General features: G+C 38.5%; 4 protein-coding genes across 15 annotated transcripts in view; 2 read left to right on the forward strand and 2 right to left on the reverse strand.

Annotated features, from left to right (window-relative positions):
* LOC106747405 (glucosylceramidase-like) overlaps nt 1-2,301 on the forward strand; it is a 141,753-nt gene extending 139,452 nt beyond the window's left edge. For all 4 annotated transcript variants that reach the window (XM_014624898.1, XM_014624920.1, XM_014624905.1 and 1 more), the window contains exons 5-8: nt 370-798; nt 908-987; nt 1,318-1,613; nt 2,007-2,301. In XM_014624898.1, coding sequence (XP_014480384.1) covers nt 370-798; nt 908-987; nt 1,318-1,613; nt 2,007-2,139 — 938 coding nt within the window. In that variant the 3' untranslated portion in view covers nt 2,140-2,301. The remainder of the gene's footprint in view (nt 1-369; nt 799-907; nt 988-1,317; nt 1,614-2,006) is intronic.
* An 18-nt stretch (nt 2,302-2,319) lies between these two features.
* On the reverse strand, nt 2,320-4,774 carry LOC106747429 (28S ribosomal protein S30, mitochondrial). The gene is made up of 5 exons (XM_014624931.1): nt 4,664-4,774; nt 4,013-4,580; nt 3,198-3,796; nt 2,726-3,119; nt 2,320-2,586 (listed from the first exon to the last, which is right to left on the reverse strand). The coding sequence occupies exons 2-5, from the start codon at nt 4,474-4,476 to the stop codon at nt 2,376-2,378; spliced, it is 1,668 nt and encodes a 555-aa protein (XP_014480417.1). The 5' UTR covers nt 4,477-4,580; nt 4,664-4,774; the 3' UTR covers nt 2,320-2,375.
* A 1,509-nt stretch (nt 4,775-6,283) lies between these two features.
* On the forward strand, nt 6,284-15,506 carry LOC106747389 (cyclin-dependent kinase 7). Its single transcript, XM_014624871.1, has 5 exons — nt 6,284-6,667; nt 6,839-6,898; nt 6,978-7,086; nt 7,195-7,640; nt 7,959-15,506. The coding sequence occupies exons 1-5, from the start codon at nt 6,605-6,607 to the stop codon at nt 8,304-8,306; spliced, it is 1,026 nt and encodes a 341-aa protein (XP_014480357.1). The 5' UTR covers nt 6,284-6,604; the 3' UTR covers nt 8,307-15,506.
* The window catches only part of LOC106747320 (phospholipid-transporting ATPase ID), a 63,552-nt gene continuing 55,571 nt past the window's right edge, over nt 13,707-21,687 (reverse strand). For 4 of the 9 annotated variants that reach the window (XM_014624769.1, XM_014624762.1, XM_014624778.1 and 1 more), the window contains 8 exons: nt 21,266-21,445; nt 19,769-20,510; nt 19,491-19,683; nt 18,186-18,337; nt 17,761-18,113; nt 16,977-17,202; nt 16,628-16,863; nt 13,707-16,238 (listed from right to left, as the gene is read on the reverse strand). In XM_014624769.1, the coding sequence (XP_014480255.1) occupies nt 15,819-16,238; nt 16,628-16,863; nt 16,977-17,202; nt 17,761-18,113; nt 18,186-18,337; nt 19,491-19,683; nt 19,769-20,510; nt 21,266-21,445 (2,502 nt within the window). In that variant the 3' untranslated portion in view covers nt 13,707-15,818. The remainder of the gene's footprint in view (nt 16,239-16,627; nt 16,864-16,976; nt 17,203-17,760; nt 18,114-18,185; nt 18,338-19,490; nt 19,684-19,768; nt 20,511-21,265; nt 21,446-21,687) is intronic. The other 5 variants (XM_014624787.1, XM_014624784.1, XM_014624753.1 and 2 more) reach the window with 4 other exon arrangements.

A 21,687-nucleotide genomic window follows, 5' to 3' on the forward strand; every position in this document is an offset into this window, starting at 1 on the left:
CAATGATTTTGACCGACCCCTTGTTATAGGTAAGCGCCCTCTAAAAAATTAAAGATCATGTATAATCCCGAGAAAAAATTTTTCATATACAATTAGATATAATAATTATCATGTATAAAGGGTCATATATATATATATAAAAATATGTAATTGTACATGAAGTGATGATAAAGTTATACGATTATATATATATAATTTTATTGATTATACTTATAATATTATAAGTATAATATTATAAATATATATTAATATATAATTATATGTTTTTATATATACGAACATATTCTGTATATAATTATATATGAAAAATTTTTTCCCGGGATTGTGTATATAAGAGAAATCGCGTAACACGATACAATGATCCAACAGGTGCATTGAAACCTGAATACTATCAGCTATATGCCGATTATATTCGTAAATTCTTCGACGCATACAAGGAGAAAGATATAGATATATGGGGTATGACCCCGGGTAATGAGCCACTTGACGGATACTTCCCCATCTTCCCTTTTAACGCTATGAAGTGGACCGCCACGACAGCGGCGAACTTTTGCACAAAAAATCTACAACCGACCTTGTCCGAAGCTGGATACGAGCCTACTTACATGGCGTTGGATGACCAACGTTTCTTTATACCGGAAATTCTTGATATTATGTTCAAGTCTGATAAAGCCAAGGAACTATTTACTGGTACTGCGTATCATTGGTATGCGAACAAGCTGTTCTCGTTATCCCGATTGGACAAATTGCACAATGAGTATCCGAATAAATTTATACTGATGACCGAGGCGTGCACCGGTAAGCACATATCATTCGTCTTATATAGTTTTGATAAAACGAAGCAACGAAGGCATTGTTACAATAATATTATTGGGAAGGCTCAAGTCGACTAATCCTTTGCTTGCAGGCAGCAGCCTCCTTGAGAGAGAAAAGGTGAAACTTGGATCATGGGAACGAGGGGAGAAGTATCTTCAAGATATAATCGAGGTTTGTATACGTCATATTTACAGAATCTGAATACGAAAAAACACGCCTGTTCTCGGATTTCGTTTACTTAGTACGAAGAAGAACATACTCTCGATAAAGCCGTAAGAAAAATCTGACAGTCGTATTTTAGCTCTGAACGCATGGTGAGAATGTTCACGGGAACCATTTGAAATGACTTTGGTTAGCTAATCAACCCCTGCAAAGTTGATAAGAGAGTTTTTCTATAATATGCATTAGTTATTTCACTCAAAGGCGACAAGTCGCAAATGAAATGTCGAACTCTACTCATACACCTAGCCCTATTATGAGAATTGCTGGATATGTTCCCAGAATATGTTACATTGGGTGTCCGGATGGGTGGATTGGAATTTAGCGCTCGACAAACACGGCATGCCGAATTGGGCTAAAAACTATGTGGATTCGCCTATTATTGTAATGCCGGAGAATGACGAGTTCTACAAACAACCCATGTATTACGCGCTTTATCACGTCAGCAAATTTGTTCCGCGCAATTCCACAAGAATTTCTTCAGAATTTAGCTATAAGAATTGTTTTGAAGACTATTCAAATGTTAAAGCTGTAGCTTTCTGCACAAACGAGGGAATCGTGATCGTGATCATGAACAAGTTAGTGAAAAACACTTATATCATTAATATCGATAGCCTTGTTCGCATTGATCGTTTAATAGGCCAATACCGAGTGGTAATTTTACGCTAAATCATTTTCATTTGAACGACACGTATGTGAACGATGATCTATCGGCTCGGTTCATTTACATATATATTGCCGAAATTAATGTAATTTAATAATCATTTGTTATCAATTGGCAGGCATATCAAACGATTTGTGCGAACAAGCACGACACATGTTATCCCAAAAAAAAAAAAAACCGTGCAGTAATTCTTATCATCGGAAAGAACGTGGAATCGAATTTCCGGATTCCTTCGTAGACCAGTGCACGATTTTTTGGGATGATACATTAAGACTTCTCGAAATAATCCAATATTTTTCTGTCACAGAGATAATATTCCCCACAATATCTGCATTCAAGACGATGCCATGTCCGGTAAGATATGTCTACAGCAACCCGAGAAATCTTTCACTACGCTGATATATCGAGCACCACAAGAATGCGGAAAGTCGACTATTTAAGACTTTAGACGCGGATAAATATATGTATCTACAAATCCTTATCGCCCTGCCCTTTACAAGGGAAATCAGGGCTGTGTGACAATGTAAATATTGTGATAAACATGTTTGAGAGGAACGATGGATCGTATGGATTGTTATGGAATTATACGTATCGTTGCAAAATTAATAATCACCTTTTTTACATAATCACTTTTATATTTATGTATGTTCAACAATGACTATGCATGTACCTTAAGTTACGGGTAGTACGTCTTGGCCCATTTTCCCACCTTCTTTAATTTAGGGTTCTCCCGTAAACACTTCGGTATGTAACGTGGCTGGTGGTCGTCTAATCTACGTCGGTATATATTGATTCCGCGTTCAAATGGTTCACGTTTCTTATCCAGCTGACGAGTCTTATGATTAATGACATAGATTCTCTGCCAGTTATATATCTCGGATATTCGTCTGAAAAGAGGAAAAGGAGACGTATATTGAATTAATATATACAGTGTTACCATGATTCAATTTGCTGGTTAAGTGAAGGGAGGAATTCCACAGCAAGAAGATAATTGCTAAAATGATAACGCTATTCCTTAACACTCACTTGTGCCGCGGTCTGTTGCTCGCGATATACTTGTAATGCTCCTCGAGCCAGTTTCGTCTCTCGTCGTGCTCTATATCGGCTATTACTTTCACGGATTTCCCCAAATACGGCTTCAAATCCACACCTACCCTCTCTTCGGGCACATTCGCGTAAAACTTGATCAGGTTCTTGAGAACCTCTTCATTTAAGCCGTGAATCTTCTCATCTTCTATCTTATCAAACAACTTCATAGGCTCCGTGACCCAGCATATGTTGCGCTTTGGATTCGTGTCTATGTGCTCGCAATGCAGCAACAGAGTGTTAAGTTGATAGGCGAAAAACGACCACCACTGTCCATCCGTTACGATCGTTTGTGTAGTCAGTGGATACGTTATATCGTTAAACGTCGAGAAACCTGAAATTTTACGTATAATTGTAGATACGAGGTAATCTATAAATTTAATATTTAAAAAGCGATCCTGTGTGTAACGACCTTGATAACAGGCTTGTGTCAATAACCAACTGTAAGATGCTAAAATGGCTTTCGCTATCTTAGCCTCTGACACATCGTCGTAATTCTGCGATCTTCTGCAAAGGTGAACACAACTGTGATAAGACAACAATCCAAATTCGTGCTCATCGCCGGGCCAAAATCCGGGTATGTTGGTCACGTGTCGCCGATCTAACTTGAAACCCATCACTCCAGGGGAGTACTTGAACGTAGGCACATCCAAGTCTGGGTTTTCACACTCGCTCAGAGAAATAATCTCTCTCAATGGATGTTTATATCTTAGATTTATGACAGGTTGACCCAGATATTGAACAGGAAAGTTAACTGGCTCGTCGATATAATCGTCCGGTAACTTTCGTTTTTCTCTGAATTTTCTCACTTTCTCTTGAGGTTCCGTACCCATGAACCAAGATGCTTCCAATCTTGGCTCGATGTCGACCTCAGTATTCAACAAGTGTGAGTACTTGGAAGATAGATGCGTTAACATCGTTCTATTAATTCTTTCGATTATAGCTTTGGAAATAATATCTTCCATCTTCAATTTATTTTCTAAATCTTCATCACTTACTTCGTGCTTCCTCCTGCAATATGATAAACTATCAGCATAGAATATAAAAGCTCGAGCATAATATCTAATTATATATGCAGCTTGAATAGGCAAGTAATCATAAGTTGTTAACTGTCAATGATCTCATAATGATCTGTTGGGTAATTATTTATATAGTTGTTATTTGAGCATAATTGTTCGTTTTTTTTACACATTTGATCTAACACTGATATAATACTATATTACTAACTGTCTGCTGCAATGTTCGAAAGCTATGTCATCCGCTATGTTATTTTTGACCGCTTCCACAATGCTATCCAATTGTTCGGTGGAAATCACGTTGTTGTAGGTAGCTGGAAGACCAGGCTCTTTCATAATGTGCGTTCTCGTGATATACTGGATGTACTTCAATGAATTATACGGTAGTTTATCTTCTTTTAAAAGTAACAGTTTCCAGCCATAATATCGTGGCATGTTGAGCTGGATCAGTTTCTCCTCCACAGTTTCCAAATTCTTGATCTTCTCACACAAAGCATCATCTTTTCTCCTCTTTCTGGCTTTATAGCTCAAATCTTCGATGGGTAAGTACAATGATTCTGCGTTGGACGGAGTCTTATCCTTGACTTCGCTGACAGCTGAAGTACTGTACTTCCACCATTTGCCATATTTCACTATCGCATTGAACAATAATTTCTGTTGGGTTTGAATTAACATATTTTCAAGTAGCAATGATCGCAGAACAGTGTTTCGAAGGGTTATGTCAGTTATTCCGCACTTATTCGGTTTAACAGCGCGAATCTATATACATCACTTCGAATCTGAAAAAATAAGCATCGTGTTCGATATCGGTTAACTTTAACTTCTGAAACCAAGTTGATTCAGCGATAATAAGTATACTTACAGGTTGTATCGTGTAAAAGACGTAAAACTTTATACAAGCTTCTAATTAGGCTACGTTCCAGTATTGAATGTACTGTTGTGACCAGATGTCACTAGCTGAGTGAAAACGTTTAGTCCCCCAGGTCTCTCCGAACCTTTAGAAGTGAATTTCCCCACGGATCCCGTTGCCCGTCCACGGTCGCCAGGGCGTTTTTGTTTTTGAGAGCTTCGCCCAAACTCCAGGCCCGAGAAGCTGGACCGGCCAAGTCTCCCCAGATGCGCCTTTATTGTTAGGGGTTGTATAGAGGGATTCCCTCCCTGATAGAGTCGTCGTCGTCGTCGTCCCCGAAGAGATGTTCGGATCACCGGACGCTCAAACACTGGGAATGGGGATAGGAAAAACGCGAAAGAATGAACATGTACCCCGTTAGAGCAAATAAGATGAAATCTATTTAAAAAAAAAAATAAAACGATAACAAAAAATACGGATCTATAAATCCTATAAGAGCAAAACGAACCTAATGAACAAAAACAGAATCATACGAAAAGTTTGATGATATTTAATGCACTTGTTGGACACGGAATAAGTATGTACAGGTGAGCGATGAATACAATGCGGCTGATAAAAAAAAATATGATGAACGAATCTTACATGACTAATCTCTCAATATCACGCGGTCTAAGCCATATATATGTAAGACGTAATTATTTTATATATATAATATATGTTTTATATATGTATTTTATATATGTAAGACGTAATTATTTTATATATGTAATATATGTTTTATATATGTAATATATGTTTTATATATGTATTTTATATATGTAAGACGTAATTATTTTCCGGACCGATACGCCGATAAAATAAAACAATTATCCCCACGCGTCGTAGTTCGAGGATATTTTATTCTTAATAGATCTATCCCGACGTAGGACTATCGTCGCGAACACGTCGAGACAAGTTCGGGCGCGCACGGCGGGATGGCGCAGTATGACGTCGCTTATCGTACCGGGCAGCCGTTTGATTCCGCCGACGACGGGATTCTTTCTCTTTTAAACGTGGTTTTTCGGTTCCAATCACTGGTACCGCGTTCCGCGTCGAGCTTCCCACCGGATGCTTCGGTTCTCCGACGAGGAGGATTCGATTTTTTCGGGAAAGTTACGAGGGGGAACTGTGGCGATTTTTTAGCCCACTTACCGTCACCAGACGACCAGTCGTTTCCCCGCGTCTCCTTGGGCCTCCACCAGGAGATGGGCACCAGGACGTCTCCGCCAGCTTTCCCGTCCGTCAGCAACTTCTCCAGGGTCCCTTTCGTTTTTACGTAGTTTTCCGCTTCCTTGAACGCGCGTCCTCTCACTTCCAGCGTTTGCATGCTACCGCCCGCCATTTCCCCTTCTTTCATTTCAAACGTTCTCCCCCTTCCGCGACGCTCTCCGATTCGCTGGGGGCCCCCACCAATCACAATCGCCCCTCGTATTCGTGTTATTTTTAGTTGCGGTATCCCTAGATCTATTAAGGCTGTTCTTAGTCTGCGGTATCCCTATATCTATTAAGGCTGTTTTTAGTCTGCGGTATCCCTAAATCTATTAAGGCTGTTCTTATCTACTGTATAATTCTCGAGAAATGATTATCCTTGGGGTCAAATAAACTCTTCTTTTATCATGAAACTATTCTTTTATAATAACAATAAGATAATCGAATCGAAGAGCACCAAATAAATTCTATCAATATAGAAATCAGCCGAATTTTCAAAGGAATTTTAGAAGAGGAATTTTCATTCTTTAAAAAAAGAATTAAATTGAAACATTTCCAGTTAATGGTTATATTCTCGCAACGACAGCATCGTGCCATCGCTTTCCTCTGTCATTATACAAGTGCAAGTCGTTTAGAACTTGTTCACGTTTTGCAAATAATTGCGATTACTGAAAGGTAAATAAAACGTAATCGAATGTTGCACGAATGATCACGATGATGGAAAAAGTACGAAGATATGAGAAAATTGACTTCTTGGGCGAAGGGCAGGTTAGAATCGAAATTTGTTATCGTTTTATAATATTATATTATATTGTATATTATGTAGGAGTATTTCAATATATAAGTTTTTTAATATATTTTGTAATGTATATAATTATATGTATATGTATGTATTATATACGTAATATACATACATGTGTTATATATCGTACATTTCAGTTTGCCACAGTTTATAAAGCCAGGGATATAGAAACAAATAACATTGTAGCTGTAAAAAAGGTTGGTTACCTTCCTGCACGAGATTCATACACATTTATCCGATATGTGTGACTCACTTATAATATATAAATTTTTATAGATTAAGGTGGGTAGTCGAGCAGAAGCCAGAGATGGTATAAATCGAACTGCCTTGCGCGAGATCAAGCTGTTGCAAGAACTAAAGCACGACAATATCATCGGTCTGTTGGGTAATTATTTCTAATATAAAATTCTCTAAGTAAACAATGAAACGCAAACTATATATGGAAATATAAACAGACTTTTACAGTTGTGCATGTATGATTATCTATTTTTAGATGTTTTCGGCCATAAGTCAAATGTGTCATTGGTATTTGACTTCATGGATACTGATCTGGAAGTGATAATAAAAGATAACAATATTGTTCTAACTGCAGCTAATATCAAGGCATATATGATCCAGACCCTGCAAGGCTTAGATTATCTCCATTTTAACTGGATACTCCATAGGGATTTAAAGCCAAACAATTTATTAGTTAATTCAGAGGGTGTTCTGAAGATTGGGGACTTTGGTTTAGCAAAATTCTTCGGGTCGCCTAATCGGATAAATACTCATCAAGTGGTTACAAGGTGGTACAGAGCGCCCGAGTTACTTTATGGTGCTAGACTTTATGGTACCGCGATTGACATGTGGGCAGTGGGTTGTATATTGGCCGAGCTTCTGCTGCGAGTACCGTTTCTGCCTGGTGAATCTGACTTGGATCAGCTCACAAGGATATTTCAGGTTTGTATATCATTATGTACAGGATATCTCAGTATGAGGAAAACACCTAAGTATTTCCTTTGATTTTAATTATACAAGAAGTGCTTAGAGCACAAGTTGAACGGTTTCGCAAAAGAAATATCGTGGGAGACAAATTTTTCTAGTCATTTTCTTCGATTTTTTCAAGATCCCCATATTTAGGCCCCCCCAAGATATTTAAGTGTTCTCCTAATGGAGGAACATTCTATATATTGTTTTGTCACGTGCATATTAGACTTTCTAATCTAAGGAAATGTTAACAAATTTTTCTGTAATTTGGAACATGTTCTGTTTTCTTAGACATTAGGAACTCCTACGGAAGAAACATGGCCGGGGATGATTGAATTGCCGGATTTTATTCAATTCAAGCCCTTCCCCGGGACACCGTTGAAGCACATATTCACTGCTGCCGGTGATGACCTTCTAGATCTAATCGCTAGCCTGTTAAATGTGAATCCGCTGGAAAGATGTACGTGCGATCAAGCGCTGCAGATGCCGTATTTCAGTAACAAGCCCGCTCCAACGCCCGGGCCCAAGTTACCTTTGCCCTCAGTTATTAAACAGCAGCCGGAAGAAAGGCCGAGTCTGAAGAGGAAATTGCTAGAATCAGCAGACGGCGTTTCGTTAGCCAAACGGCTACAGTTTTAACGATGACTGATATTAGAAAAAATGGAAATGGGTTCCGATATTGTCATCAAAATTCTTCCGAAACATCAGTCAAAAATCCCGTCGTATTTCATCCGCAATGGCAAGTTCGGGAGGATTAGAGGAATAGATATCTCTAGTCTGATACTGCAAATAGTGTATCACATCGCGATGAACAATTTTGTACGGTAAAAGTATTACATATTACTTAAATTTTCACAATAATGATATATACTCTTGTATCTGTACTCGTATGTGTATGTTTATACGCATACAAGGAGCATACAACAAAACGAATCTAATAATCTGATAAAAACAATATATTTCCAATAGAAATTAATGCGACAGTTCACGTTTGAACATATCACGCAGGTGTCTCGCGACAATAATAGTGATAATCCATGTGCGAGTGAATAAGGAAGAACGGAGTGAGAGTGTACAATGAGTAGCAATAATAACGTATGTACGTATGTTAAAAAGTACAACGTTGCGTTGTTAGTTTTATTAATTTAAAAACGCGCGAGAAACCCCGATGGTTAATTGTTGAACGGTTTTGTAGACTGAGATGTTCGATTTTTGAATAGTGATACGAAAGCGTCGATTAGGCTAGTCACAAATCGCTGAAGCGTCAACAGGTGATCAACCGCGATACCTCCGCACACTGCGTTAATTCAATAGTGCACACGACCGTATCGTTAAAGCCCATGATGCCGTTAAAAGATAAACAGTAAGAAGATTGACGAATCACAGTCGATTATTCTCCTTGTGCTTGAAGAATAATCAACTGTGAATGGTCAATTTTCTTACTCCTTACGTTTCTGTACGCGCCATGGGCCCAATATTGGTGTTTCGATCAATATTTCGAGGAAATGAAAGGGGAAAAATGAAATAAGTTACAAACACTACTCGAAAACTTATGATTTGTGAAAAAGTCGATGAATTTTGATCAGAGGGCAGCATTTCGTTAAGTCCGTGGTTCTGTTGGAAATAATGTTCCTATTATATTGATTGATTGCGTCTCTCTCTCTCTCTCTTTCTTTCGAAAGTCTATGAACGTATACTCGATTCCAATATAAGGTAAACATCCCAATGATTGAACATACATGTTTCAATGATTGGAATATTATTGACGTATTTTTCTTTATTAAAATGCTTTTCACTATACAGAACAATATAATAAATGAAGAGAAATGTTTCGTTAGTCTGTGATTTTGTTTCATTTATTTATTGATAGGCATCTTAATAAACACATATATATTATTAATATTTCGATCATTGGGACACGTTCAATTACCGGGACGTTTGCCTCATTTATTAAAATGAATTTTCCCACTGCCCGTAATGCGGTTGAAAAGGGGATAACTTTTCATAAAAAAAAAAAACAAGCGAGAGATGCACAGTGAGATGTTCTTTCACGAAGAGCCGCCCCCTTCTCGGTGGAATCACCAAACCACGAGACACACTGCGTACACTACATACGCTACATGTGTATCCATACTGCAAATAAATACTGTTGTGCAACGAAAGTACAATTAGTACAAGATCATTCTTAATTTATTATGTTATCAATGCACATATCAACATGAGTCGGCCGTGTTCGGACTTCTGACGAACGGAAAAATCCATCTCCCCCCCCTCCGTCACCCGCTCCGTCTGTCGACGTTATACACGTAAAACGCAAAACGGATGCCTTAAATTTAACGACAGGCCGCGCGAAAAGCCGGGCGAAATTATATACCTTACATATCTTACGTACGAAGCGCAACTTAGACAGGTGACAGGTGCATTTGAATACTGAAGCGATACTTGAGACGCCTAAGTATCTCATGTGTGTATGTGTGTGTGAGTGTATATATATATGTGTATGTGTATACGCGTCTTGTCTTCTTCCCGACCCGTTTATTAAACTCGATGCAAAAGCAAAGTTTTGCAAAATAATCCGCACAACTTGTCCATTTTATTTCATTTTATGAACTGCGTCCGGAGATTACGGCCATCGTTTAATTTACATATAAATATACATCGACTCTCGTGAGATTATTTAAATCTGACGAAGCACATTATCCTTTTTCCCCTTTTTGCCTTTATTTACACGTTTCTCTTTTCATACGCGACGCGCTCTGTCGGCTATATTACAGATATTACAAGTATACCTTCTTCGTTTCTTTAGACCAGTATCACGAACATCTTGAACATAACGCGGATAAACGGACAAACGGAGTGCGCGAGAGTTTCCTTGATGAAAAGGAGGACTCAATCGACATTCGTAGAAGCAATCTCGAGAAGCGTCGTAATAAAAGTGTGTAAATAATAAGTTTACGTTAAAAACGTATTGTACTTGTGGTCCCCTTCATTCAGATTCAACTATAAGTAACACCTACGCGAAATTTTCTCCGTACGATTCAACGGCAATTGCTCCTATAACTGTACGTGCTAGTATTAGCATTTAAACATCGAAATCCTCAGGAAAGTAATAGAGAAAACGCAATGACCGATGAGGAAGCGAACGTAGCGATCGGGTGAGATCAGTTTCGGACGAAGGATGAAACACCCTCGACTAGCCCGATTTCTCATTTTCTAGTTAAATTGCAGACTTATAAACTGATGATAATACAAAAATTGTGTTCTTCTATTTGCGGTTAATCATTAAACTGATCCCAGGAAGCACAATGTCTAAAATCGAGACATAAGACGTCTTGAAGATATCTTTGCAGTATTTTGTGTTTCTAATGTCTGAAGAACGCCTTTGAGACGTCCTATCCCGATTTTAGACATTGCGTTGTCCGGGATGTAGTGGTAACTTTTAAGGTCCAATGATTAAACGTGAATAGAAAAACATAATTTTTACATTATCGTCAGGTTAAACCTAAACCACGAGCTAACCGGAAAATGAAAAACCAGGTCTGTGTGTGATCATACGCGTTATCGAGATGAATTGTGTTTTTTTTTTTCGTGAAACGTTAAAATATCGTGATTTAAGCAGAAAAATTGTGCGAGAACATGGAATAACGAGGAATCTTTCCTGTAACGGTTGCGCCCGCTGACCGGAAATCTTATCTCGTTAAATCAAATGTAACGGCGCGGAAGCAATGCAGCCAGTGTGCCGAAACGTATCATCATCGGTACGTCGATGGAATTATCTCGTGTTTAGATGTTTTCATGTGTGTAACTAAGAATTACGATAGGGATTAAAGTATGCTACTACTCGATATCGCAATCATCTTCCTATTTCTTGCTCTCTACCTCTACGCGTATTACAACATATATTATATAATTTCGCGATCATATTAGACTCCATTAGCGCGTACATTGTACAAGGAACACCTTAAATTGTAATGTTGATTTACGTAAGATGCGCCTCTGCATGGCTCTATCGTGCGATACGTTAATCCTAATAATCTTAACACCGATAGAAAGAAATTGACTTGAGAAAACGGTATATAAAAACACTGAAAAAAGTCTCTATAAAGAAAAAAAGGTAAAAATATATCAACAAGGAAATATCCCGTGGAGAAACAGTGTGCCAGAAAGAAACGATAGTTTTGAATACATGCGATGAGAAGAACTAAATTACTGAAAGATTATTGTTTATTTCAGGCGAGAGATATTCAAATAACGCAAAGATATAATTGATACTATTTAGCGATCACATATAATATAATGCGTATTCGTATTATATTTAACTGTTCGCATTATTGTCATATACTAGTATCTCATAAAGAACGCGTAACAAGTGAGAAACCGTTTTGAAGAAATGTTTACGGAAAAAGTGTGCACAAACTGCTATGAGAAAATACAGTTACGCAAAACTATACTGAAGGTACAAGTAAATTATTATTATTATTATCATTACGTGTGTTCGGAATTCCGTGTGTGTCCCGGCCGATTGCTGTTTGATTCACGTAATCAGTAGTAGAGCACATGCAGCGGACCGATACACTTCGCTTCCAAATTTGATTCAGCATTTGAATTGTAACATACATATAACAGTTTATGCAACCAACAACATTTTATGACTACGTTATAACTCTTATCCGTCTTACGTTAAGTAAGCACATCGATTGTTAATTTTACCAAGATCTTCAAATAATATCTGTGTATTTCTTCTTTCTTCCTTTTCTCACGTATACAACGAACAGAGAGAGAGAGAGAGAGAGAGAGAGATACCAGACGCCAGTAGAAGACACTCGAGTCCTTTTTTTAGCACAGAAAATAAAAGTTAATCACTCGGTATGTCCGAAATATATACAGGAGTAACGTAAAACATCAAATTATGTCGGAATCTCGAATCAATTTCACAAGCAAAATCGTCACCCGTATTCGGCAAACTAACGTACGTCGCATTAACCATCTCGCACAAATCATAATCAAAGGACTGCTTATTGTAGCGCAAAGTATTTTACCAAGCCAGACATGTGCGTACAAATCAACCTCGAGAAAAATCTAGGCTGTGCATTTTCTTATATATGACCGTATAAACTTACTTTTTTCCCATGTATATGAAGAAAAAACACGTTTATACATGCGTCAATATAAAGAAGTTACCGTGATAGCACGGTTGTATAATATTGACGAAATATTTATACAATTCCAGCCTCCTCGTTTTTAGTTTATAAATATGTGTCAAATTATATGTATTATATATATATTTTTTTTCAGTCCATTTATATGACTATTGGTAAGTATCTTATCTTCACCATGCAAAAGTCGTTCGATAATACCTTATTACGTGGTTTGTAAGCTTTGTTTTACAGAAATACATGAAATCGTCACGAAAGCTTAAAGACAATCTATCTTTTGCAGCGAGTTATATGCGGCTTGTACGAAATTTACCAAATGATTTGACCACTATCTCACCAGGGTTGGGAAGTAATACATTACTTGTAACGTCGTTATCAGTTATCTTTTTTTAATAATAACTCCGTGTTATTTTTCTCTGTTAGTAATGATAATGATAACGTAATTACATTTTTGTGTAACAGCAATGAATATAATCGTTACTTCACGTACATGTAGAATATGTCCATATAGGATGGGCAATGGCAAATTGGAAAGAGACGTCTCCAAAGCTTGGTGAGAAAAGTAACGGGAATTGTAACGACTCGTGAACGACCTCGGATTAGTTTTAAAAAGTAACTTCCAACCCTGCTGATTTTACCGACGAGCAACTGCAATTTTCTCAAGAATGTAACATTTGCGAGAAATTCAACGTTATATGATAAGCAAAATGACAAAAACTGCAGAAACTTGTTCGAAAGAAATCATTTTTGTATTGCAAACGTTTCTTTCCCCCTCCCTTTTTTTTTTCAACGAGCACATATATGCGATACAAAAAGAAGAGATTATGTTGTACACAACCACTGAATGTATATCTGTCTTTGAATATGTGTTTGAAATTAATAATTTAAAGTAAATACGCTTTTTATTCACATAGAAGACGAAGTGTACATCACATATAATCAAACGTAAACCGGTAACGTAAACCAATGAGATTTTACAGGAGCTCATCACGCTCTTTGTGTAAGTGTGTATACGTGTATAGTTCGACGATTAGGCACAACGTTCAAAAGCAAAACGAAATCCTATGTCCTCCCCCGTTTTAAATGATAATTTGATTGTGGAACATTACTTTCCCCGCGCACAGACTCTATTTCTCCCTAACTTCACATTGTTGTAATATTAAAAGTAGAAATACATACTCCATTGTTGCTACTGTGTTTTTTTTCTTCTTTTACTTTAATATTATATGTATTCAGTAGTCAGTCCAAGGCAAACTTCATTCGCGATAGTGTAATACAATATAGCTACTATCTTCGTATTTCTTTAGATCGATCTATCTATATATTACTTTCTTTTAAAAAATGTATATATACTTAACATTTAATATAATATATATATCTCTTTAAAATATTTACAATCAATGCGCGCTATAGTACAATATTTTAATCGTTTGTTGTATTAATGTTTTATAAAGGCAATTATGAATGTAACTATCATCCTTACCGTAATAGTATATCGTGTAAACGTGTTTTTTTTTGTTTTTACAATAATCATGTTCGCACTAGGTTAATTATATGATACAAGGTAGGATATTACAAGACTTTTGACACCTCTATGCAATACTTCTATATATATGTACACAAGGAGTGCATGACAACGCGAATTATTTCTTCCACCGTTATTGCATAACCGTTATCCTCGTGCTAACGTTTCCGGGGGAAAAAAAAGAAAAAAAAAACGGGTCGAAAGTTATCCACAGAATATTGCGAATACTAAAATGCCGAATATATATTTGTTTTCCCCCCCAATTATTCGGGGTTCCAATTATTTAGCGAGAGAAATGCCCTGTAAATTACACGGCATAACCGACAATTTTGCGTGTCGTTTCTATAAATTAACATCTCATCGATAATACGCGTAAGTAAGTAACTGTAATCTCTATTCGATTATCAGATGTTTGAAAACAAACGTTATAATTGTAGATCAAATTGACGGAAAATGTACATTTCGCTGCATTTTCTCTTAATACTTGCTTCCAACGTTGTTTCTATATGAGAATATACGAAATAAAAAAATATATATAGTTGCTGTTTTTTTCTTGTTTTCGAGACTTTCATTGAACAAAATATCATACAGTGTGCGAATATTCAAGATCATTTTCATATATACGAAAATTTCACAGTAACAATTGAAAACATAAATCTATATTGTAGCATAAGCTATTTTTCCATACGGCATAGAACATATATTACTATTTACGTACATAATTATGCGGCCAAAATGTTAAATCAAATATATGCGTGCTCCGCACGTTTATTCAATAAGTGTGCAAAAATATAGCTGAGAAATGATTGAACACGTGAGTACGTAACATTTAAGTCATAAACTGTAATGGATGCATAAATGCTCAACAGTGATGTATAGACGTAAATAGCGTATGCTACTTCTATTGTAGTAGTGTAACTCAATGTATCCCACTGGAATCCATTGCGTTAAAGATACACACGCATCAACAAAGTTATTTCTGCATTTATTTCAACATTTATCACTATCGTTGTTCATAGGCATACGTTGTAGATCACAATAGGGGTTCTAATTGTTCAAGAAATTTTGCCCTTACTTGATATAATTCAAGATATCTCTAATATTTCTGAAGAATAAAGAGAGAGAGAGAGAGAGAGAGAGAGAGAGAGAGAGAGAGAGAGAGAGNAGAGAGAGGGAGGGAGAGAGAGGAAAAAAAAGAGAAATAAATTAAATGTAACGTAAAATCACAGATATCGACTCTTCCGCGAGATACCCTCGAATACTGCATACACAATATCACCCTGCGTCTCTCAATTACCACAAAAGTGATATCGGGGGAACACGATTTCAATGGGATACACCGGAACCGGTAAAATTCGTCGCGTTAGATCTCGACCCTAACATCCGTAACTAAGTAAATCAAGAAGAGCTCGCTAGTCACCTGCACTTTCAGTGTCTTCGCTGAGAGAAGGGATCGACTAAACGTTCCAACTATAAATTAATCGTGTCCAGTGTGTGCGAATTCCTAGATGCACTATTATCCTTTGGTGACGTAGTGGCAACGTTCACCTGCTTCGTAACGTTGTTTGTGAATGGCATAGCGAACTTAAAGTCAGCACCATTTGGCAATTTGCGCATAATCTTCCCGGACGTGATGAGCCTGCCAAAGCCCTCCTGGTGGGCGAAGGCGTAGCCCGAGCGTAAAGAACGCCGTGTACGTCTTGTAGACGGTGTACGTAGTATATCCTGGCTCTGGCGGGAACGCAGCTGCGCCAATCTTTGCTTCAGTCTGACTCGGTCGGACAGTGTCGGTCTGACGTCCATGAAGAAGAATCTCCACGACAGAACCGGTATCACGAGAATAATGCAGGATATCACCGTTGTGAACCAAAAGGTCGCCTCCGACATAGCCTGCGGTGAGAGATCGAGTTTCAACTTCCGAGTTTGATCGTTCTCAAGAATGTATCGCCCATAAGTCACGAAATAGTGAAAAATATTACGAGAAGATTGATCTGCATTGCATTTAAAGGTGTTCGTCAAAAGTTTGATGGTAATTCAGATATACACATGCCTCTTTCTTTTCGTATTTACAATATTGTGTATATACGTCTACCTCAATTTCGTTTGAAATCAACACTTATTATTTAGGTAGCGGAATAAATGCAGGAACGTAATTTTGACTGATAAATACTAACTTCATAAGCGGCCTCTTTAACGTGTGTGTGAAATACGGTAAATGAGCAACACATTTTCATGCGCGAACGTTTTCGGCGCAAATGCAGAAGCACGCGGCTACGTACCATCGTGAGACTGCCGACGTAACTACCGCCTATGACGAAGTTGTAGAAGTAATCTAAAATAAAATACCAAATGAGCGAGCCCCACACCATGATGTGATTGAAAACTGTCCAGTACGACGTGTCGAGGGCTATTTGAACGGTCACGACTATCACTAATATGGTGGCCACTACACTGCCGAACAGCATATGATCAGAAAGTACATAACCCTTTGGCGACACTCCGTCCCTGTATGTCCCTGTTAAAAGGTACGCAAAATTTAATTTTCCTACGATCTAACGTTGACGATCGACGAGTCCTCTTGAGAAAGCGGAAGTAATATTCGTGACAGATAACGTGCCAGATACTTGCCATAAGGTACTAAAAATAATACACAACTGGCGTAAAACCCATGCAGAGCGCTCCAACAAAATTCCTTCTTATTGAAGAGCAGATTCTGCAGTCCCGGCGCGTACAGTTTCGGATACATCAAGCTGTTCTTATCGTTAACGTCCTGATCGAAAATGCCAACTGCCAGCACCGGTAACGAGGTGTAAAACAGATTGTAGACGGAGATGTACATGGGATCAAACACAGTCTGTAAGGAAACATTCGTGGATGATTATACATTTTGTCCCGATCATTCTCAACGAGCGTTACATTATTCTTGAAAATTGAACGGTCAGTAGGTCAAATTTATATGCATATTCAAAATCTCGACTTCGGAGCAGAAGATGCTCTGACAAAGGAGTCTTAAGAATCATATTCGCCTTCGTATCATCATTGTTTGCTTTTATTCGCTTTCATTATCTTTGCTGTAAGGTAAATGTCCCAGTTTGTGACAATCTCCACATGTGCCACAAATTGGGATAAAATCAAAGTTACATGTCACTGAATGGTATTTCCGTCATTTTTGAATACATTATAAATTGAAATTTTATGACAAATTTGAAGAAATCTAATACAATCAGAATCCCAAATGTTTAAACTTTCGAACAGATGTTACATACTTAACAAGTGTATTATCATAATTGATTAATTAATTTTCACAGTGAGATTACTTTGTCAACAACTAATTGGGACGTTAATCTCTATGACAATATAGCGATACATAATAATATGACAATATATAATATAAACTTTAATATATTCTCACTTGTGCGCTGAATCCGCAGAAGAAGGCGAACCAGATGTGGCAGAGGGTGAATGCGAAGTTTTTATAAAAAAAATACCTAAGGAATTTGCTCATTCTATAGTACGACCATCTGCCGTGAACCAGAAGTAGCCTTTCCAAGAACCTAAATTGCCCTATCGAATAATCGGAGGCTAAGACGGCCTGCAGTCCTTCCTGTCCGCTGATACCAACGCCGATGTGAGCTGTTTTTATCATTGAGACGTCGTTGGCGCCGTCGCCAATTGCCAGAGTCACCGCGGACTTATTCTTCTTAATTAATTCGACGACCATCGCCTTCTGCAGCGGCGTCACCCGACAGCATATCACGGCTTTACCTGAAAAATTCCCAGCCAGTTAATTCAACGGCGTTCCTCAAAGCGTAAGCAAGCCTCCTCTAGACTTCTTACATTGGCTGGATACTTCGAGAAAAAGATGCTCCAACTTCGGATGCAACGCGTGAACCAAAGAATGTCCATTGATAACCAGTGCAAATCCCGTCGAGTGTTCCATCTCGTGCTCGTCCTGCTCGTCTCTGCTAGGATTATACTCTGTATCGCTGCTGTGCAGAGAAAATATGGCTTTCGAATAAAAACAGATGATTTCGCTCGAAATAAGAAGACAGCGGATCTGGTATGAAGAGAATCGATTCGAGGATTTGGCTTAGATCCACGACGATACACACAATTGTCGAGACAGAATTGTTGAGCGAAGAGATAACGAGTCGCAATCTTATTAATAAGATGACGAACAACAATTTGTAACTTGTTGCCGTTAAAGAGTATGATGCACGTTAATTATAAACGAATACACAGTGCGTTATATTAAATATCTACAGATACAAAAAACGTGAACATAAAAGCGACATACCGGTTGTGTTATTGTTATATGGGACTAAGATTAAATTATTAAGCATACAGAAAGAGAAGGAGTGAGTATCAAGCATCATGAGATATATAATAATTCTCAGCCTATCTATGACTATAAATAATCGCTAAGAATCGTAGAGTATCCATAAAAAATACCTCAGACGTAGCTTGTGCAGTATCTGGAAAATATCTGAAGTGGTTTAAAAAGGTCAGAATCATCTAGTCTACTGTCATTCTCAAATACGGTCGCATTGCTGATTGCAATTGTCGATATTGAATGTAACAAGTCTCGAGTATGTCCGACAGTCACACAAGATACCAAGGATAGTTTCGTAACGCTTCTTTAAATAGAAAAGAGATATACGGTAAGGTAACTGTCATATGATGCATGCAACCGTAGCTTCGAAAATAGAGAGAGATAAGTAGAAAGTGAAATACGTAAAATCAGTGCGCATAAGATGAATTAAGCGCCGCACTAGCAAAGATAAAGATATATAATTCGTCGTATCATGTTGCACGTGAGTGAGTAGTAATCAACGGATCAATCTTTGTATCCTAAGTAAATCGTCATAGGATTCGAACGAATGCGTTACACGACTGGCTAGCTGAGTATGAAGCGCACACGACTCTTCGGCAGTTAAATATAAATTCTTAGCCACGACTATAAGACATAGAAAGCATTATATGAAACGGTGCCACATTCAGTATATATGAAAGATTATTATTCTTTTTCTCTCTCCCTCTTTGATCTTCTTGTTTCTTTTCTCTTTCAATGAATGCGTTAATCGGAATCGGAAGATAGAGGAAAATTGATAGATTGTACTCCGTCTCTTTCATGTGCCTGACCTTTCCTTGTCCCACCTGAATGTGACGATGGAGAGTGTCGGCCGGTTCTGTTGGGTCGAGGTTGTCTTAATGGTATCCAAATACCGCATCAGCTGCGTCTCCACGCCGTCGTAAGTGGTGGCGTCCACCACGAAGACATCCGTGAGATCGTCCGTCAGCAACTGACACGAGTATCCGATGTTGATGGCCGTTTCTGTATCGGAAAATGTTCGAGAGAGAGAGAGAGAGAGAGAGCGTTATTCCACGGAGACCGACTTAAAAGTTTTCAAAAGCCTTACCCTGCTTGTCGCCGGTCAACACCCAGAGTTTAATACCGGCTACACCGAGATTGGCGATGGTCTGAGGCACACCGTCCTGCAACTTGTCCTCGATGGCAGTAGCACCCAGTAACGACATATCCTTCTCGATCTCTTCGTAAATCGCATCTAACTTGTCGTCCCTGTTTTCATGGCTCAACGCCGCCTCCTGATGCCGTTGTTTCCAATTATTGAAAAAGCTCTCGTCCAAGTCCCTCACGGAAAGGCACAGTGTTCTCAAGCCTTCACCGGCGAACTTATTCAGGTGGTCCAGTGTCTTCGTCATTATCTCCTCGCTATCCTTCTTCAGTCGCTCGTAGATCACGTTATCGGCGCCTTTGCAGTACAGTCGCAGGTGTCCGTCCTTCCGCAGAATCACCGACATCCTCTTCCGCACGTTATTGAAGTCCAGGATACAGAGCAGCTCGTAAATCTCCTTCTTCCCCATTACTTCGATCGTTATGCTGTTCGGTGATCTCTCCTTGAAGACGAAGCCGAAGTTCCTCGCGGCGGACACCAAGGCAGCCTCGTCCGGCGACTGCGCCTGATATTCGATCTTGCCGTTCTTCTCCTCCGGCATAACGGTGTGACAGAGCGCCAGCAGCCGGAAAAAAATGTGGACGTCCTGATTCTCTCGTTTCACGGCCTCGAGCAGCGCGGGATCGTAGAACTTGAATTCCGGCTCGTAGTCCTTGTTAAACGAGAAGTCCAGGGGCGGCATTGTCTGTGTACGAATGATTTTTCTTTTCAGGAATTCCGCCTGGAGCAACGCGGAGCGCACATGGAGTTAATAAAGGAGGAAAATTAATTTCATCGATGAAGATAGCGGGGGAAAACCCGTTGTCAGAGGAAAGGTGAAAAAAAAAAGGGCGCTGAATAAGAAGCCGGAAACCCTGACCGAGGGAGGGATATATATATACCTTGTCTCCGTATAAAAGAGATTCGTTGGAAGACAGCACTGTTAGTTGAATATCGTTAGTTGATACATACTTTGTTAGTTGAATATCGTTATCCTTAAACCAGACACACACAGAGATCGTGAGAAAATATTAGAAAATATTAATAGTAAGAGAGAGAGAAGTACTTAACGTTCAACGTCTTACGTTAAGTACGGATAAAGGAGAGAAAAGTGTTACCAAGCATACGCATCTAGTTTGTAGCATATAATGTAAATTTCTAACGTGCAAGAATACGTGGAGATAAAAAAGTACGGGTTCTAAAAGTCATCGGTCCGGGTACGACTAATGATTAATCGGATCGAGTGTAACTTGATGATGAGAAAAATCTCTGGGTTTACCCTTTACAGAGGGTTGAGATATTGTGAATGTGCAATAACGAACGGATAAAAGCGATATAGATGTGATGTCGGAGATAACAGAAAAGTAAGCGAAGGGAATCGACTAATTTCATTCTATTATACAGGTGAAATACGGGTTCCGTGATCGTGACGAGACAAGTGCTAATTATCAACATGCGTACTGAAGGATGGTGTGGAATCTTTGGGCTGCCGTTGATACCAGGCTCCGGCGTTGTGTTGGACACCCTGTCTGCTTGTTCCAGAAGACGTACATTTGGACCACTTAGTGGTGTATAAACTGGACGTACGAATTCCTGTCCGCTCCTCCATCGCATTGTCGGCGTTCGAACGGCTCTGTCCGTCTACATGCAGCACACACATGCTAAGTGATGTATATGAAATCCTTTGCAAAGGTACAACCACGACATTCGTGTTGGAATTATATTTGCATGTAACTGAACAAAATCATATATAATATACGGTTCCTAGGAAGTAAATCATCGAGTGTTATCGGCGCCCACGAACGTTCCACAAATTATTATTATTATATATGTATATATACATATATATATATATATATATATATATATATATATATATATAT

This window comes from Dinoponera quadriceps, unplaced genomic scaffold (assembly GCF_001313825.1).
Source record: "Dinoponera quadriceps isolate SergipeBrazil2010 unplaced genomic scaffold, ASM131382v1 scaffold167, whole genome shotgun sequence".
NCBI lineage: Eukaryota > Metazoa > Arthropoda > Insecta > Hymenoptera > Formicidae > Dinoponera > Dinoponera quadriceps.

What these genes read in the sequence shown, in the direction of transcription:
- LOC106747429 (XM_014624931.1), bottom strand. Translation starts at nt 4,476, where the DNA reads ATGTTAATTCAAACCCAACAGAAATTATTGTTCAATGCGATAGTGAAA. An exon ending in TTCGAACATTGCAGCAGACA is followed by an intron (nt 3,797 to 4,012) that starts GTTAGTAATATA and finishes ATCATATTGCAG; the next exon opens with GAGGAAGCACGAAGTAAGTG. An exon ending in AGCAACAGACCGCGGCACAA is followed by an intron (nt 2,587 to 2,725) that starts GTGAGTGTTAAG and finishes TCCTCTTTTCAG; the next exon opens with ACGAATATCCGAGATATATA.
- LOC106747389 (XM_014624871.1), top strand. Translation starts at nt 6,605, where the DNA reads ATGATCACGATGATGGAAAAAGTACGAAGATATGAGAAAATTGACTTC. An exon ending in ACTTCTTGGGCGAAGGGCAG is followed by an intron (nt 6,668 to 6,838) that starts GTTAGAATCGAA and finishes CGTACATTTCAG; the next exon opens with TTTGCCACAGTTTATAAAGC. An exon ending in ACATTGTAGCTGTAAAAAAG is followed by an intron (nt 6,899 to 6,977) that starts GTTGGTTACCTT and finishes AAATTTTTATAG; the next exon opens with ATTAAGGTGGGTAGTCGAGC.